Source organism: Suricata suricatta, chromosome X, assembly GCF_006229205.1.
Source record: "Suricata suricatta isolate VVHF042 chromosome X, meerkat_22Aug2017_6uvM2_HiC, whole genome shotgun sequence".
NCBI classification, from domain to species: Eukaryota; Metazoa; Chordata; class Mammalia; order Carnivora; family Herpestidae; genus Suricata; species Suricata suricatta.
This window is the reverse complement of record NC_043717.1, coordinates 43,401,082-43,420,885: the sequence shown is the minus strand read 5'-3', so window position 1 is coordinate 43,420,885 and position 19,804 is coordinate 43,401,082. Positions and strand designations below refer to the sequence as shown.

The window sequence follows — 19,804 nt, the reverse complement described above, 5'->3', positions numbered from 1 at the left end:
GATTCATTCTCTCTCTCTCTCTCTCTCTCTCTCTCTCTCTCTCTCTCTCTCTCTCTCTCTCTCTGCTTTCCTCCCTCCCTGCTTGTGTGTGAGCGCTCTCTCGTGCTCTCTCTCGCTCTCTCTCTCAAAATAAACATTAGAGAAAGTAAATGTTATATCAAATAGGAACTTAGTTCTGGGCCTCTTTCCTTCCTTTGTGAGTTATCATCTGCAGACCCTGACTTCAAATACTGTCTATATGCTGACAGTCACAGATTTTTATTCTCAGTGCATAAATATTTGTTTACCTATCATGTGGAAGATGCTGTGCTAGATGGTGAGAGCTTAATACTGTAGAAAGTCAAACTAGTTATATTGATACTTGCTATGAGAGAAACAAGCAGGATAATGTAATAGAAAAATAACAGACCAGCTTTAGGGGGGTTGCCATGGGAAGCCACTTTGGGTCTTAAAGTCACTTCTCAAATGGAACTATCTGATGGAAGAGTAGGAATGTTAGGGTAGAAGCATTCCAGTGGAATAGCACTTGGAAAGGTCTAGAGGCCAAAAGGATCTTAGAGCATTCTAGAAACTAAATGGAAAGACAAATGGTTTTGCAGAGAGGAGATTGGAGAGAGTTGCAAGAACCAAATCATCCCAGAGCCCTGAGAGTCATGTTTAGAGTTGGGATATAATTCTAGGGAAACTGTTGAAAGGTTTTAAGCAAGGAAGTAACATGAGCTGATTAATTTTAAGAAAGATTACTTTTGCTGCTCTCTGGGGAATGGATTGGATGAAAGTGAGTGTGGAAGTGAGGAGATCAGTTATCCCTATTTCACAGATGAGGAAACAGAAGTGCACAGAGGCTGATTGTCTATGCTCATACAGCGAGTAAGTGATACAGCAGGGATTCTAACCTGGGTTTCCTGATTTTGCGCCTGTATTCTGATCTGGTGCTTCTCAAAATTTAAATATATTAAACACCTGAAGATCTCCTTAAAATACAGATTGATTCCTTAGGTTAGGGTGAGATTCTGCATTTTTAATAATTTCCAGATGATGTCAGTGCTGCTGATCCTTCAACCATACTTTGAATTGTAAGGCTAACCTGCCACTATACTCAACTGCTCTTGAGCCAGACTGGGAATGATTCCTCTACCTTTAGGCTGATTCAGTATTGGAAGTCATTCTAAATTTTATCACCTGGAGGTGGTTACACAGAATGAGTTACTCTTTAAAGAACGACTTCCCCTCAGTGTCATTTAAGTGAACGCCCTTGTCTTGAGTAAATTCTACAAAACCAAGGGTCAAAGGTAAATGAAATTTGGAGGAGAGAAGGAAGGGAAAAAAGACATGGTTAATTAAATAGAAGTATTAAGTAATGTATAGCTGTGGATGATGGTTCATAATAATTCATTAATTTCCTTAAAGTTGATCTTTAAACCTTAGTTTAGGAGGAAATCTTTATTGCATGTAAAGATTGTTTGGTGCTCAGAGTTCTGGTCTGTATCAACAAAAGCAATAGGCCATTTCAGAGATTTGTTTAGAACTAATTTCTTTTTGTTAGAGGTTTTTTAATGTAACAGGATTTTCACTTGTTTAACTTCTAAACATTCGGTCGAACTCATTCCCTCGTTCCTAGTGTGAGTTGACAGTATCTCAGCTTCTCACATTGTGCCCCAGCTTCCTGTCTTGAAATAATATTCAGAACAGGATCTAATAGTGTAGAAGAATCTGTCACAAATGTTTGTTTTCATCTGCAGGAATTTATTATAATAAAAGTTAACAGCATGTTATTAAAGCAAGGACTTAGGAGTCAGAAAAGCCTAGATTTAGATCTTGGTGCCAACATTTACTAGCTAGGCAAGCTACTTAATATTCTCTGAGCCTTCATTTTCTATCTAAATGGGACAAACCTTAGCTTGAGTGGTGTGGATTGTATGAAGACTCTGGACAGCAGGTCTCAAAGTTTGCTCTTTGGGATACTTATGAAGGTGGACTTAGAGTAGATAACACTTGAAAAAATTGTTCTGTGGCCTAATAAGTTTCCTTTACCCATGATTTCTTGGAGCCATTAGTAATGTCAGTCAGGCACCTAACTATTCTAGAGGAAGATTCCTTTTATAGTTCAATTTGTAACATTTCCCAAGTGACTGGAAGCTTGTCTTCCTTCATGGAGCAAAATGCTCCAAAATGCTTTAGGAAACACCAACCTGAGTATTATCTGGCTTATAGTGAGTGCTCAAAAAATACTTTCCCTTCCCACTGTGAAACTGGCTTAGAAATAAACTAACTAGGACACAGAACTTTTGAAATTTTCTTAATTGGTGTCTCATGGACAATGATACCTTTCTTTTTCAAACTATAGGTGTTTCTTGCAACAAAATTCTAGAAACCAGGTTAACATTGCACTTGTTAGGGGGGAGCATGTGTGTTCATTCATTTGTTTTGGATTTGTTATGTAATTGGGTGCCTATCATCTGAATCTGTTTATGACAAGTTTGGAGCCCAAACACTGGAAACTGAAAAAGTACTTGCTCTCCCTGAACCTTGACAATTAGGGCCTAAACTTACCCCTGTACTTGACCAAGCAGATGCTCACACTTGGAACTTTTTGTGTCTAGAGCCATTAATTTAAATAACTTTAGTTCAGAAATCATTCTGCCACCAGCAGTTGCTTCTAGGCATCCAGAGTCTGGTGTTGGCAGTAGAGGTACCCCCAACTAAGCTGTTCCTGTGGGAGGTCCTTGGCTATAGTTGTAGACTGCACAGCTTCCTTGGTTCCTCCCTATTTTCTCAATGTGGATCAGTAAGTTTTCCTCTTGATTCCCTGAGCTGTCTGATAGCCTTCCATTAAATCACTTTTCTGCTTTAGTCAACCAGGGTCCATTGTTCTCAACCTAGACCCTTGACTGGTATAGAATCCTAAGTCAAAACAGTTGTAGTTAAAGTGAGATATGTTGTAAAGATGTGCGCACGATCTCATATACATTTTCTTAAGCCATTAAAATAGTTGGAGCTACAAGCTAATCCATGCTCTTGTTTTGGAGGACTGTTTCGTTTTAAATGTTGAATTTTGAGAGTTCTTTATATATTCTAGATATTATATACTTTTTAAAATATTTTCTCCCAGTGAGTTTTATAGTTAAGTATGTGATCTTTTTACTTTGTATTTATAAACTGAGATAATCAACCTACAACATTATAGTAGTTTCAGGTGTACAACATAGTGATTTGATATTATGTATGTTGTAAAAAGATCACAGTAAGTTAGTTAGAATATTTTCTTGCATTGAAAAGTTTTAAGATCTGCTCTCAGCAGTTTTCAACAATATATTACAGTATTAACTATAGTCCCTATGCTCCACATTACATCCCCATGACCTATTTGTTTTAATACCAGAAGTTTGTACCTTTTGACCACCTTCACCCATTTCACTCACTCCTGCCTCTGGCATCTAACAGTCTGTTCTTTCTGAATTTAGTGTTTTGGGAGTTGTTTGTTTTTTGATATTCTGCGTGTGAGACCATACAGTATTTGTCTTTCTCTGACTTATTTCACTTAGCATAATGCCTTCAAGGTCTAGCCATTTGTCACAAATGGCAAGATTTCCTTCTTTCTTATGGCTGAATAATATTTGTGTGTGTGTATCCAGTCTTCCATTGATGGAAAATTAGATTGCTTCCATGTCTTGGCTGTTATAAATAATGCAGTAAACATGGGGATGCATGTATCTTTTTAAGTTAGTGTTTTCATTTCCTTTGGCTAAATACCAAGAAGTGGATTTCTGGATCATATTTTTAATGTTTTGAGGACCCTCTATACTGTTTTCCCATTTTGGCTGCACCAATTTACATTCCTACCAACAATATACAAGGGTTCACTTTTCTCCACAATTGTCACATGATTCATTTTGAGTTAATTTTAATATAAAGTGTGTGACTTAGGGCAGAGTTCATTTTTTTGCCTATAGATGTCTACTTGCTCTGGCACCATTTGTTGATGAAACTATTCTTTGGTTGAATTGCTTTTTTAACTTTGTTAAAAGTCAGTTGGGCATATTTGTATGAGTCTATTTTTATTCTGATTGATGTAGTGTCTATCCCACCTCCAATACTACATATACTGTCTTGGTTTTTATAGGGTGGTGTGTGTATATATATATATATATAATGTGTGAATGTCATAAAATCAGAGAGAGCAATTCTGTTTTTTCAAAATTATTTTAGCTATTGTAGTTCCTATGTCTTTCCATTATTTTAAAATAATCTCAGTTTATTTACAAAAAAATTTGCTGGAATGTGGAGAGGATCTGCATTAAACTTGGATGTCAATTCGAGGGGAATTGCCATCTTTACCATGTAGACTCATCTTAATCTGTGAGCATGGTATGTCTCTTCATATGTTTAGATCTTTGATTTTTTTTTTTAAGTCAACATTTTATGGTTTTTAACATCTTGTACATGCTTAGTTAGATTTACACCTCAGTATTTCAAGTTTTGTTCTGAGCAATTGTGAGTGGTCCTGTGCTTTTAGGTTTGGAGTGTATATGTCCATTGCAAGTATATAGAATTTGATTGATTTGTGTATGTTTATCTTATATCCTGCAACTTTACTGAGATCATTTATTCTGGGAGGGGTTTTTTTTGGTACATTTGGGGGATTTTCTACTTAAATAATCCTTTGTCATCTGCACATAGGGAGTTTTGTTTCCTCCTTTCTGATCTGTATACCTCTTATTTCCTTTTCTTATTACAGTAGCTAGAACTTCCAACACTTGAATAAGAGTGGTGAGAATGGACATCTTTACCTTGTCCCTAATTTTGGCGGAAAGGCATTCAGTAATTTGGGTTGTATGGTGTTGGGGCTGGCTGCTACTTCTGCAGCAGAGTTAGACTTGTAGCCTCCTAGCAAATGACTACAGCCACAATAATGTGATAGCCACTTGCTTTAGGTAATGAGTGTGAGAAGTTTTGTGAAAAAAAGCAAAACTGAATATAAGTAGCTCACTTACAGTTTCCACTACATGGATCAGATTGTTGCCAGAATCCCGTTGTCCTCATTTTAGATATTTTGGAAGTTGTTGGCAGCTGGCACTTGGTTCATTTTTTCTTTTTTAGATGCTGAGGTAATTTTTAAAAAAGTAATCTGGAATCACATATTTTAAAATGTGAACTGTAGAGGGAAAACATTTTTTTCCTTCCAGGGATACATTTTAGAATATACTCTGGATGTTTCACTGGTTCTTCCTGAGTGCCCATTGGTTGAAGAGATGCTGACCATGTAGGCAAATATACTTTATTTCCACAGTACTGAGTGTGTTGGACTAAATCTAGGCCAAAAGCTGCCTGAAATTTATCCGTATGCTTGGTCAGCTTTGACAGCCCACTTGGGGAAGGGACACTGACCTTTAGTTACTGCTGTGTAGCAAATACATTATTAGCAGGAGAATCTTTGGTGTATAAAGAGCTTTCAGTTCACCTCTACCTCTGTCCATGTGTAATGGACATACTAATGGGAAAAGCCTTTATTTCTTCTTGTGCCTTGGTCAGAGCATCTTGAGGAACTCGTCTGCCATGAAAGATCACCTAGGTTTATACTAGGGGTTACCCATTTTTGTGCCTTCCAAACTAAAAGATCTTAGTAAAATGATTTGTGTTCTGTGCTCAGGAAATTTCTAGTGGGAGTCTTCTATCTCATTTTTTAATTTAAAAATTATTAAATTTTATTAAATTAAATATTATTTTAATTAAAAAAGTATTATCCTACTTTTTTGTTCTTATAACACAACTAATATATTTTTATTGGTTAAAACAATAAAAGATACAAGGATACAGCTACATAATCCTTTTGGTTAGCAGTGAGTTTACATTTTGATGCATACTCTTTCTAAGCAGATTAGACAGTTTTATACTATTTATTTTGTTTCGTAACCTTTTTATTTCACCATGAACATCTTTCCATTATTTGTGTGCAGTGTGTATAACAGTTGTGTAATATTTCATTTCAAATCAATCCTTTTTAGACATTTGTTCCCTTCTAATTTTTCACTATTACATATGGTCATGGAGTATAGACTTTTATGGTTAAATATTTGTGTACATCCTTATGATTTTCTTTGGCTAAGTTCCCAGAAGTTGAAGTGCTACGTTTTCCAGAGAACTGCTAGGATATGGTGAATTTTTCCATCCTGAAGTGTGTTAAAAACATTTCGATCTTTTATTTTCAATTATGGATTTGAGAGGTTTGTTTTTAAAAAGTGCTTTAATTTTGATTATAGTCTTATGCAACTTATGGATATGGGCCAGTTTTGTCTAGAAATATTCCTTATCCCTTCCTACCTCATAGCCGTGCCTCTCAGTTTGCATAGCATCATCATAACTCCAGAGTTTTTGCTTTAAGCATTTTGCATGCTCTTCATTCTATCTTGTTTATGTCAAGCCTGTAGATCTCAAGATTTTGACTTTAAATTCTGACTTTTTGGGGGAAATTTCTTTTCAGATCATAAAACAGAATATCGAAAACATGAAAGTAGACAGGACTAAGCTGAAAAAGACACCTACTGAGGCTGTAAGTATCCAAAAGTATGCTCTATATATTCATTTTAGAAAAAGTCCTTGTAGTCAGTTCACCATACTGACCTTCCAAATATATCATCATTTATATAAACAAAGTGCAATAAAACAGTAAATTGTCTTGTAAAGGTCAAATTTGATTTTGAACTTCCCTTGTTTAAAAAAGCCAATAAGCAAAAGAGAGGGAACCAAACCATTAAGAGACCCTTAACTATAGAAAACAAACTGAGGATTGATGGAGGGGAGGTGGGTGGGGAATAGGCTAAATGTGTGATGGGTATTAAGGAGGGCGGGGCGCTTGTTATGCTGAGGAATGCGTGTTCTGTGTAAGTGATGAATCACTAAATTCTACTCTTGAAACCAATATTACACTATATGTTAACTAACTAGAATTTAAATAAAACTTTGGAAAAAACTGAATAAGCTAGTCGCCAGTGGAAAGTAAGCACTATACTGTTGTATCTGTATGTACCTGAAGTAGGCTCTCTGGCTGCTTTTCCTATGCATTGAAGGCAATATGGTATAATGGAAAGAACAGATGTGGATTGAAATTCTGTCTGTACTTGTGTGGTCTTTCTCAATTTTGTTTCCAAGAAAATTAAAGTAGTAACACGTTTCTTTTTTATTTTTTAATGTATGTTTATTTTTGAGAGAGAGAGAGAGTGTGTGTGTGTGTGAAAGGCAGAGACAGAGGGAGTCAGAATCTGAAGCAGTGTCTAGGCTCTGAGCCATCAGCACAGCACCAGATAATGGGGCTCAAATTCATGAACCGCGAGATCATGACCTGAGCCAAAGATGGATGCTTAACCAACTGAGCCACCCAGGCACCCCAGTAGCAACACGTTTCTTAACTGGATTTCTTGTGAAGCTAGTGGGGTAGCTTTTTTAAATCATGGATTCTTAATCATACAGTTTAGCTTAACCTATGTGTTGGGTGACCATGTCAGTTGATCCTATGTCAGCAGCAGAAATCCTGGCTTCAGTCCAGTATTCTATCAGCTGGATTAAATTACATTTTGGATTAAGAAAGTGTTGCATTGTTATGACATTCCTGTAGACCCCATTGTGCTATATATAGTTCAAGGAGTGCAAGCTTTGGAATTAGACATGAGTTTGAATCTTACTTGATTTCTGTGGCTGAGCATTTATTAGCTCTCCTGGTTTTCACAGTGCTAAAACAGGGTTAATAATTCTTCCCTCCTTGGTATGAGGCAGATACTTAGCAAAGGATTTGGCATGTAATCAGCTAAAATTTTTGTTAATAATTAGGAGGGAAATATTACATGGTTCTCATCTGCATGCCTTAATTAAATATATTTTCAAATTTATTGGCCTTATATTGGTTGTCTGAACATGCTATTCATTTTTGTATTTGACATTGAAATATCAGGTTGTTTTTTATCGAATGCCATATGTACTGAATATATTCACTTTCTTTTTAATTTTTAATTTTTTTTAATATTTATTTTTGAGAGAGAGACAGAGCACGAACAAGGAAGGGGCAGAGAGAGAGGGAGACACAGAATCTGAAGCAGGCTCCACACTCTGAGCTGTCACCACAGAGCCTGATGCAGGGCTAACTCAAACATGAGATCATGACCTGAGCTGAAGTCAGACACTTAACTGACTGGGCCACCCAGGCACTCCAAGTATATTTACTTTCATAGCTGTTGCAGATATATTTGATTTGGTTTTGATGTGTTTTAGCATCTTGAATTTTTAGATATATTTTTTATTGTTTATTTTGAGTGAAAGTACAAGTAAGAGAGGGACAGAGAAAGAGAGTCGGACGCTCAACTGACTATCCCACCCGGGCTTCCCCTTTTTAAACATATATTTTAATGGGCATCTTGAATTTTTGACAGTTAATATAGTCAAATTATTTTAGAAACTAAAGAGCAAATAGAAAACTTGGCTTAAGAAATGACACAAATTGAAACAGTGACATCAGTGTGAGAAAATAACCTAGAAAAGGATCCTACTATTGTGCTTAAGAACTTAACATATGATAATTATAGGAATTATTGGTTGTTAGGGAAAGGCAGTATTAGTCAAGAAATGGTATCAGGACAATTGTTTGACTTTTGAGGGGTGAGGTCTATTATACTGAAAGAAATTCTAGATAAAAGCCAAATTGTTTAAAAGAAATTTCACACCTAGATTATAGGTATGAAATATAGATAGATATTTACTTAGTTTTAGATGGAAATGGCCCTTCCAAGCATTAAACAAAGGGGAAAAAATAATGGAAACATAAAATACGATATCCAAAGTAAAAAGGCACATGACAATCTGGGGGAAATATTTGTTACCCAAATATACAGTTGACCCTTGAACAACCTGGGTCTACTTATATGTGGATTTTTTAAAAATAAATACAGTACTATAAATGTATATTCCTTACCATTTTCTTAAAAATCATAACATTTTCTTTGTTCTAGCTTTATTGGAAGAATGTAGTATATAATATACATACCATAAGAAATATGTGTTAATTGACTATGTATGTTATCAGTAAGGCTTCCAGTCAACAATAGGCTATCTGTAGTTCAGGTTTTGGGGAATCAAAATTTACACATGGATTTTCTACTACCTGGGGGTTTGTCAGCATCCTTAACTCCCATGTTGTTCAGCAGCGAACTATAGTTAATGTCTTTAGTAGCTACATCAGTAGGAGAGATGAATATCCTAATGATAATGGGCATAGATCATTTAAGAAAAAAACAGAATCAATAAACTTCTAGAATAATTTAACATTGTAGATATTCAAAGAAATGGAAATTAAAATTTCTTTTTCTTTTATTACCTAATGGATTGTTAGGGATTTGTTCTTGGTTACACATATATACAAACTTCTAACTCACAAATTTTGATAGCTACTAGTTAATTACTTAGGACAAACTCCTGGAATTAGGATGTCTAGATCATAGACCGTGCATTTTTAAGGCTTGAAGATCCCTAGTTTTCTTGAGCAGCATACTCAATTTTCTGTAATGTGGTTAATACTAGATACTACTTTTAAGAAAGACATTTATTTATTTATTCATTCATTCATTTATTTGCCTTTTAACCCCTTTACCCATTTTACCCTTCTGGCCACCTCTGGCAACTACCAGTCTATTCTCTGTATCTATGAGCTTGGGTTTTTTAAATTTTGTTTTATGTTTTTTTAATTCTGTGTATAAGTGAGATCATAGGGTGTTTGTCTTTAACTTATTTTACTTAGCTTAATGCCCTAAAGTTCCATCCATGTTGTCACAGATGGCAAGATTTCATTCTTTTTTATGGATGAGTAGTATTCCACTGTATATGTATACCATATCTTTATCCATTTATCTATTGGTGGACACTTAGGTTGTTTCAGATCTTGGCTATTGTAAATAATTGCATTGGACCTGGGGCTGCATATATCCTTTAAAATTATTGTTTTATTTTCTAGAGATGAGTACCCAGAAGTGAAACTGCTGAATCTTATGGTAGTTGTGTTTTTAATTTTTTTGAGGAATCTCTGCATTATTTTCCATAGTGTCTGCACAAAGAAAGACATTTATTGATCACTTTGTATATCAGCAGGTGTGCAAAGGATTTTTTCCCCTAGATTTGATATCTTTATTGGAGCAAATCAATGTGAACCTTGGCAATTAGTATGCAGCCATTGAATTGGCAACTGCTTTCTTTGGCGTTACCAGAAGGAAAGTAATAATCAGTTTGCATTATTGCATTTATGCAGCAGGAACAAGATGATAAAGATACGCTTTTGTCCCTGGTGCATTCTGCAAACTATGATACTGCTGATAAAACAGAACATTGTGCTGGCATATTAAATTGATGCTATTAGGCTGACTGAATCTTGTGAACAGAAAACACAAGTACCTTAGATGCCTTTAGGCATATGTGTACCAGAGAGTGCCCTTTGAAGCTTGAGAGCTTCCCTCATCAGGAAAGTTTCTAGGGGTCCAGTGGTCTGGGAAATGTCAAGATTTCTCTTCTAAAATGAGAGATAAATTGCTGCACCTTGTACCATGTACCATGAAGACAGAGGAACAACATATGAGGTCCTCTTTGGATTTTGGGACGAGCATATATAAAATTTGGGCTTGCTGTTTTTATTCATTTACTAAGTAACCTCTAAAGTGATAGGTCTGTATCTAGAAAAAATTCTGCCCTATTATGTGGACATTTTGGCCCAGTAGATCCAGGTGTCTGATCTAGATGTCAGCCAAAGATGTCTCGCAAGCCCTTATAAGGGAAGTGCAGCTAAGATTCCTAGAATTTGGCAATGCTAGGGGCGCCTGGGTGGCTCAGTTGGTTAAGCGTCCAACTTTGGCTCAGGTTGTGATCTCAGTGGCTTGTGGATTCAAGCCCCACATCGGACTCTGTACTGACAGCTCAGAGCCTGGAGCCTGCTTCAGATTCTGTGTCTCCCTCTCTCTCTGTTCCTTCTCCACTCGTGCTGTGTTTCTCTCTGTCTCAATAATAAATAAAAACATTAAAAAAATTTTTTTAAATAGAAGTTGGCAATGCTATTATCTGCCAACAACTATTCTAACATTCAGAAAAGCAGTTTCTGGCCTTGCTACTGGAACTTGATAAAGACTGAATGCCTGATTATGAGATACCAAGTGAATATAGGATTCAAATGTTCATCATGAATTGGGTGTAACCTAACCCATAAAATAAAAAAATTGGTTCTGCATAGCTGCAGATTAGATTTGACGTTGTATATTTGATGCTAAGACTCAGTGGATTCCGAAAGCACAAGTGAACTACGTGAGTAGATAGTTTAGACTCCCATGTTATGTTTATCCTGCTTCATCACCTCTCCTTTAACCTATATGACTTCAAGGAGAGGAGAAAAAAGTGAAGCCTGGTTTATGGAAGGATTTTATGCCAAGGATTTTACATGCATTTAATTATCACAAAGATTTGAGGTAGCCTTTAATAATGCTTACTTCAGAGGGAGAGATGGGACTTAGCGTAAAGAAAACCTTTAAACCCCTGTTGTTCCATGTTCTGTTTTGGGTACTGAAAATACCTCGTTTAAATCTCATGACAACATTGCTGGATAAATAGGTGATGGTAATTAATTTTGCAGAAGAGGATATGGAGATTCAAAGAGGTAGTTTACCAACAGTCTAATTTCAAAGCTCAAACTTTTTGAAGTAGTATGCTGTATCTCAATATTTAAACTCCTATTATGTGAAATAAGTGTTTTTATGTATGTGGCAAATATTTGAGCTTCAAATTACCACGGTAGTTATTAGGTGTCTTTCTTTTCCTGGTAAGAAAACTGACTGAGATTGGAATAGCACATGGTCAAACCGCTTAGTAAACATCAAGCTAAGAACTGAACCCAGGTTTGTTTGGTTGCAAATCTAGGCCCATTTCCAGGATACCATGCAAGTGTAGTCATTTCCAGCTGCCATCCATAATAGAAGACTTCTCTGTTCCAGTTCCTATCCTTCCTCCTCTGCTTTCAGAAACTTTACTATAAACTCTCAATCCACACCTTGTTACCTGACAAACAGGCCTTTTCCTCATTGAAAAAGAGCAGGAATGTATGGCAGTGGGAACTGCGTAAGAATGAAGTCCCAGCATTACAAAGTTCAGAAGCTCTTTGCCCTCCTACAGTTAAGAGGATTTAATAATTGCAAGAAAATATAGCCAATCTTCACCTTTACCTGTGAATTCGCTAGGGCTTTTCAGTGTTTCTCTGATTTCAACATTTCTTATCAGGCATTCTAGTTAATTTTCAGACTGTGGTACAGATTCCTTTTTTTTTTTATGTCTAGCTTGTTTCCTTTATTTCTTTTGTATGTACTCTTCCAAATAGACAGTCTACATGTACAAGTATCCAAGTTAAAAATGCACAGATGGGGGCACCTGGGTGGCTCAGTCAGTCAAGCATCAGACTTCAATGCAGGTCATGCTCTCACGGTCTGTGAGTTAGGGCCCCGTGTGGGACTCTGTGCTAACAGCTCAGATCCCGGAGCCTGCTTCAGATTCTGTGTCTCCCTCTCTCTCTCTCTCTGCCCTTCCCCCTACTCACACACACTCTCTCTCTCTCTTTCTCTCAAAAATAAACATTAAAAAAATAAAAAGCACAGATGGATTGTTTTATTATAAGATTTCCGTTTAATTCCAAGTGATTGGCAAATTTCCAGTTTTCTAAATTGCCAAGTGTTGGATTAAAGATTCCTTTTCCCAGTTTTTGTTTTTGTGTCTCTCTCATACTCCAAAAAACTCTTTGTGAATACCTGTTTTTCTCAGCCTGCAGACTGCAGAGCCTTAATAGACAAACTCAAAGTTTGTAATGATGAGCAACTCCTCTTGGAACTGCAACAGATCAAAACATGGAACATTGGAAAGGTATGTGAACCCACGCTCCCAAAAGGCAAGGCTCCCTGGACTAGTACATCATTTTGTATGTTCTGATACGGAAAGAGAAACTACAATGAGGTAGCTTCATTCATCAGTTAACCAGTATCTAATAAGCTATATGTCTACAGCTCTAAACTATATTATCTACTAAACTATATGTCTAGTATAGCTCTAGATCAGTGGCTTTTAGCTTATGAATAGTTACCAAGGAAATTTTGAAAGACAGTGAAAAAATTTTGCTAGCTGAGAGTGAGGAACATTTACTCGGGTGATGATAAAGAATCTCAACCAAAGAATTCCTTTAGTTTGACAATATGAGTTTGAGACGGTTAAAAGAATCTTCTTTAGATAATTTTAAAAGTAAACATTTTTGATAAAATGGGTTCTGGCAGGGAAAGTCATTGTTTTGTAGATCTCATAATGTAGCCAGAATTCTCCCTATAAAGACCTAGTTAGGGTGTCTGCTGGTGTTTGTACATATGTACTTTGATGGATATAACAATGATCACAGGTCTGTGTGGCTCAGAGTATGATCTTTGTCATATGGATTTCTGTACTGGTGGGGGATGGAAGAGAAGCAAAGGTGGGAAGTGAACTTGTCTAGGTATTAGGCTCAGCAGTCCATTGTACCAGAGTACCCACACAGCACTTCGACCTTATTCATACATGTTTCTCTTTCTCTTCTCCTCTGCAGTGTGAGTTATACCACTGGGTGGATTTGTTGGACCGCTTTGATGGAATTCTGGCAGATGCTGGACAAACAGTGGAGAATATGTCATGGATGCTCGTGTGTGATAGGCCAGAGAGAGAACAACTGAAAATGCTTCTCTTGGCTGTGTTGAACTTCACAGCCTTGCTCATTGAGTACAGCTTTTCCCGGCATCTGTACAGTTCCATAGAGGTATTAGAGATTCAAGCCTGTGCTTAACTGGAATTGTTCATGTCCAGAAATAAATTGCTACTTCTCTCTGATAATTGCTTCGTTCCTTTTCATTATAGAGCTCTGGGGTTTTCAGTGTCAAAGACAATGATAAAATTGAGAATGTAATACATATATTGAAGTATTCCTGGGAATTTGCAGAAATTTATTTTTTTTCTACATTATTAGAGCAGCCCCAAATTACTTAAACTATTGGAAATAATTTTATTTCCTTGACATATTACTCATTGCCTAAGTGCCCTGTTATGTTAGTGTTAATTTTTCTAAGTCTTTGATAAACAGAATCAGAATTGAAAGGAAATGATTTGGGGAAAGAAGTGGAACGACTGAACTAAAGTATAGCACCCAGAGTTTTAAGTGAGGAACAGGTAAGCAGTCTGTTAAAGATAAATTAGATTAGTTGCAAAAAGAAGGCCATGGCCTTCAGGATTATCAACAACCAGAAATACCTAGGTTTATTGCCATCCAAATGACATACTGATTTTAACACTGACCAAATGCTTAAATATATTGGTGCGGTTTGATTTTATTAAAAAAATCAAAGCAATTACTCTTGGGTTACTGTTACATACACTATACTGTAACAGTCATAAACGCCACCAGCTGTTGATATCTTTAGCTTCCGTATGGAGGACCCTACATTTTAATTCATTCTGGATCTCAAACAATACAGGAGCATAAAATTATTTTTCTTTCACAATACTTTCAGTCTAGTTTTAGACTTAATATTTATGAGTTCCACTGTGTATTAAAATATCACATTTGTGTCTTTTGTAATTTTTTTCCTGTTGGGGACACCTGTGCAATTTTGGGCTGCCACTCATGTTTTTTGGGGTTTTTTAATTTGTTTATGTTTTTGTTTTTGTTTTTTTGTTTTTGCTTTTATCTTTTTTGGACTTTGTGGCTTCCTGCCAGATTATAAGCTGCTTGGGAACAAAGTTGCATGTTGCAGGTGCTCAGATACTTATAAATGTTTTTTGTGTTTTTATACTTCTTAATAGCTTCATATATATTGACAAATCTATTACTACATCGGCATTTTAAGTTTTCAAGGCCTACTGTGCCTAATACCATGAACTTGCCCTTTTTTGTTCCCTGTAGCATTTGACAACTTTATTGGCTTCTTCTGATATGCAAGTGGTGCTGGCAGTCCTTAATCTTCTGTATGTATTTAGCAAAAGATCAAACTACATCACACGCCTTGGATCTGACAAGAGAACCCCACTGCTAACCCGGCTGCAACACTTGGCAGAGGTGAGTCAAGGGTAATGAGTGGAAGGGCACAAAAAAAAAAAAAAACATAGTTCCTTTTCACAGGTGTTTTATGCATTGGCAAAATGGATAGTGATCCCAAAGTTTACTGGCCTAATTGAATTGAATTATGGAGGCCCCATTAGCTAAGTTCCCCCAACATCTGAGAAGTATTCTCAATTGTTAATGAGGTAATCTTGAGAGATTTCATGAATCTCTACTCACAAAGCAGAATCTCTTTTTTCAAAAATGACAGCTTTTCTGAAAAGAAAGCTCAGAATCAGATTCTACTTAAAAGAGGACAGTATAGTGCAATAAAAGATGCGGATTTGAGTCTTGTCTTTTCCCTGCTTATTAGCTCTGATACCAGTTTTTTCATCTGGTAATTTACTACAAAGTAGTTTCAGAATAAAATAAAATAAAATACAAGGTACTTTGTGCTGTGCACAGTAATTGGTTTGTAATGGTAGTAATTGTAATTGACAGCAAAAAGAACTCTCACGTAAAGGTTCAACTCAACCAAACTATTGTCCAATGTTTCTGGAGACAAAAGGATGATATGTACTTAGGTTTGAAACAGGTAGCCATTAATGGTTAACTCACAAATAATGTAACTCAAGTTTCAGGTACATGATTCCTTAAAAATCATTTTTGTAGGATAGTAAATGCAACATGTATTGTGAAAATTCTAGGACATATAGAAAAGTATAAAGAGAATATTAATCACCTGTAACTCGTCCAGAGTCAAAATTTGAGCATATTTTTCTTCTTGCATTTGCAAATATGCATATAGATATGCAGCCTGTTTTCTTTTAACATAAGTAATTTTCTCATGTTATTGAAAAAATGTAAGACAGTTCAACATTGGCTACCCAAATAACAGTAAAAGGAAAAAGAAGCCATATCTCAAGTAGATGATGCTTCAAAAGCATTTGATAAAATTCAGCACATAAATGAAAGTAATATAAACTCTTAGAAAGTTAGGAAAATAAACTTAAATTTATAAATCATCTACCAGAGGTCATAATGGGGAAATATAAATATATATATATATTATGTATAATATATATATTCATCTGCCAGAGGTCATAATGGGAAAATATAAATATAATATAAAAATATAAATCCATTGGATTCTAAAGTCAGACAAAATGCTGCCAACTAGTTTTGCCATTGAAATTTGTAATAGAGGTCCTGACAAATCTGAGAGAAATGAAGGTACATATTAAAAGAGAAAACTTGTTAACTATTTGAAGTTGATAGGTTTGAGGCTTTTGGGTTTTGGGGGCGATAGTATAATATTATTAGAACTAATAATACTATGGTGAGGCAGCCACGTCAACAGTCAGTGTACAGAAACAGTGTACCTACTGATGTGGTTGACTAACTTTCTGGTACAGATTCATTTTGCCACGGACTAATACCACATTCAGACAATTGGTGGAATAGCAGCTGGTCTGTGGACAATATTAAGCAGCACTGCCAAAGACGAACTTAACAGAGTAGTGATAGTTTGAGAAGTGTTTAGCCATGTTTTAGGACTGTCTGTCTGTCTGTCTGTCTTTCTCTCTCTCTCTCAAAAATAAAGAAATATTTAAAAAATTTTTTAATGTTTATTGGTAGTACCATTTCTGAAGCTTAAAGATGTGCACACAAAGCAACATATAGTTTTGAAAAAACAGAAAGGATTCACGAAGTAAAAAGTGTTGCCTTTGGCAAGAAGAAAGGAATGTGAATGGGCAGTAATCAGACGGACATTACAGATTTAAAAAGTGATCTAAATTTGTTAGCAGAGACAGATTATGCCATTTTTTGCATGAGAAGACTCAATATAGTAGAAACCCTCTTTGATCAAATTAGGGTCATTAATTGGTAGGTTAAATATTTTTAAAATGTTGTTAAAGCAGAACTTAATTTTTATTTTGAAAGAGAACATGCATGCATGTGGGGGGGGGGGGGAGAAAGACCCAAGTGTGCTCTGCACTTGTGCAGTTTGTAAAGGAACTTGAATACAGAATTAGAAATTTCTGTAATTTACCCCTGAATCTCTCTCCCCTAATTTGACACTTTTTATATTTTTTTATTTATTTTTTCAATGGTTTTTTTTTTTTTTTTTTTTTTTTTTTTTTTTTTTAGAGAGAGTGAGGGAGAGCACAAGCAGGGGTAGGGGAGCAGAGAGAAAGGTAGACATAGAATACAAACCAGGTTCCAGGCCCCAGGCTCCAAGCTATCAGCACAGAGCCCGATGTGGGGTTCAAACCCACAAACTGCAATATCATGACCAGAGCTAAAGTCAGACGCTCAATCAACTGAGCCCCCGAGGCACCCTGATACTACTTTTATTTTAGCATTTTGCCTTTTAGCCTTTGCCAAATATACAGATTAGTTTTTTTTTTATTTGTTATTTATTTTTGAGAGACAGAGACAGCGCCAGCGCCAGCAGGGGAGGGTCAGAGAGAGAGGGAGACACAGAATCTAAAGCAGGCTCCAGGCTCTGAGCTAGCCGTCAGCAGAGCCCAACGCCAGGCCTGAATCCATGATTTGTGAGATCATGACCTGAGCCGAAACCGGACCCTTACCTGACTGAGCCACCCAAGCGCCCCTTTATTTATTTTTTTTAAGTTTCTTTTTCAGTTAAAATCAGTATTTTATATGGTATTTTGTTTATATATTTTTTGAGAGAGACGGTGCATGCATGTGTGCATGAGTTGGGGAAGGGCAGAGAAAGAGAGAGAATCTTAGCAGTCTCCATGCTCAGTGGAAAGCCCAACATGGAGTTCCATCTCATGACTGTGAGATCATGACCTGAGCCAAAATCAAGAGTCAGATGTTTAACTGACTGAGCCACCCAGGTGGCACTATATAGTATTTTAACTTAACGTCCTTCTGTATTCAGGATCCTTTACAAACTAGTCTTTACACCACTTTTGTATACAGACAGCTGACATAAATGAGTTTGGAGACCAACACCTGGCTTGGTACACATACAGATGGGGAGCAAAAGAGGGGCTGCAGCAAGTTTGCATTAGTCAATATATTTAACAAAAGACATGGAGAATACAGTTAGTCTGTCAAATTGGTTAAGTGGAGGCCCTGTTAATAGCATCAACTGGAAAGCAGAAGGGCACAAAAATATCTAGGAAAATATAAAGAATCAGGGTAATTTGCTGTAGCAGATAACAAAATATCATAAAGCAATAGTAATTTTAAGCTTTTAAATTGGTATAGGAATAGACCTATCCGCAGAATAAAATAGTAAGCATCATGTTTTTTTTATTAAGAAAAGTGGGACAATTGGCTGTTTGAGGGAAAAATGTGTTGTAGATCATTTTTTCACCCTCTTCACATAAATCCAAAAACATATTTAGAGGTAAATGTAGGCAACTCTTGAACATCTTTCATGAGGAAGGATCTCCTCAGTCGAGAAACCTATAAGCCATTTTTAAAGTTGACAGATTTTATGTTAAAATATTAAAACTTCTATATAAGAATTAAAGGGCAGATGACTTCTTAAACTGGGAAAAAAATTTGTACGATATACAAGAAAGGAATAATGTTATGTAAATGGCATCTACAAATTATTAAACTGGATTACTTAATCCAGTATAAAAACATTCAAAAGTATATGAACAGACAATTCACAAAGGAATATGAAATATTTTTAAGGAGTTGGTCAGGAAAATGTGAAAAGATTACAGTAGGAATAATGGGGAAATGTATATTATGTGAGGTCATTTTTAACCATTAGATTGGCAATAGTATCTAGTATTGACTGGGTTGTAAGGAAACAGTGCATACAGGTACATCTAAACTATTGGTGTAAAAACACCCTTTTGTAGGGTTTGGCCACATCTTTCATTTAAAAATGTATACATTTTAGGGGCGCTCAGTCAGTTGAGCGTCCTACTCTTGATTTCTTCTCGGGTCATGATCCTAGGGTTGTGGGATCAGGCTCTCTGTTGGTCTTCATGCTGAGCGTGGAACTTAAGATTGTCTCTCTGTCTCTATAAAAAAAATAAATAAAAATGTGTATATTGTATTTCATCCAGTAGTTCTGTTTTAAAGAAATTATATTAGAAATATATTAAGTTTAGATGCGTGCAAAAGTTATGCTGAAGTACTCTTATTGCACTGTTGTTTGAGAAAAATTTTTGAAACATCTTAATTAACATGGCATCAACCTACATATGATCCTAAAAGGGCTTCTCAATGAAAGGATCTCTTAGCAAGAGAACTTAGTTGAAGATCACGGTCTATGGTTTTTTATAAAGTCCAAAAGTAAAAATGTATTAGTCAAGTCCAGAAAGTTACATATCTAATTGTAAGCTCTGAAAGGGAATTGGGGGAAAAGATGGTGAGTGAATTTCACTTTTTATATTCTATAGTTTGAATGTTTTATAGCCATAGTGTATTACGTATTATTTTTATAAATGAGAATATGTAATAAATTTGTAAATGTATTTTTAATGGCTATTACATTCCATTGTTTGTGCTATAGTTTAGTTGTTAACCTGATTATATATACCTATTATATGTAATTCTTTAATACTCTGAGACTAGGAATTCTTATCCTCATTTTATAGAGGAAGAGTATGCGGTGTTAAGGCAAAATGATTACTTTTTTGTAATTTTAAAAATTTTTATTCATTATTGAGAGAGCATGAACATGAGTATGGG

At 35.8% G+C, this 19,804-nt stretch overlaps 1 protein-coding gene across 1 annotated transcript in view; it reads left to right on the top strand.

The window, feature by feature from the left end:
- Positions 1-19,804, top strand: part of HUWE1 (HECT, UBA and WWE domain containing E3 ubiquitin protein ligase 1) — a 157,292-nt gene that overhangs the window by 23,679 nt on the left and 113,809 nt on the right. Inside the window, exons 3-6 of the mRNA XM_029929655.1 lie at positions 6,482-6,550; positions 12,826-12,924; positions 13,631-13,837; positions 14,978-15,130. Coding sequence (XP_029785515.1) covers positions 6,482-6,550; positions 12,826-12,924; positions 13,631-13,837; positions 14,978-15,130 — 528 coding nt within the window. The remainder of the gene's footprint in view (positions 1-6,481; positions 6,551-12,825; positions 12,925-13,630; positions 13,838-14,977; positions 15,131-19,804) is intronic.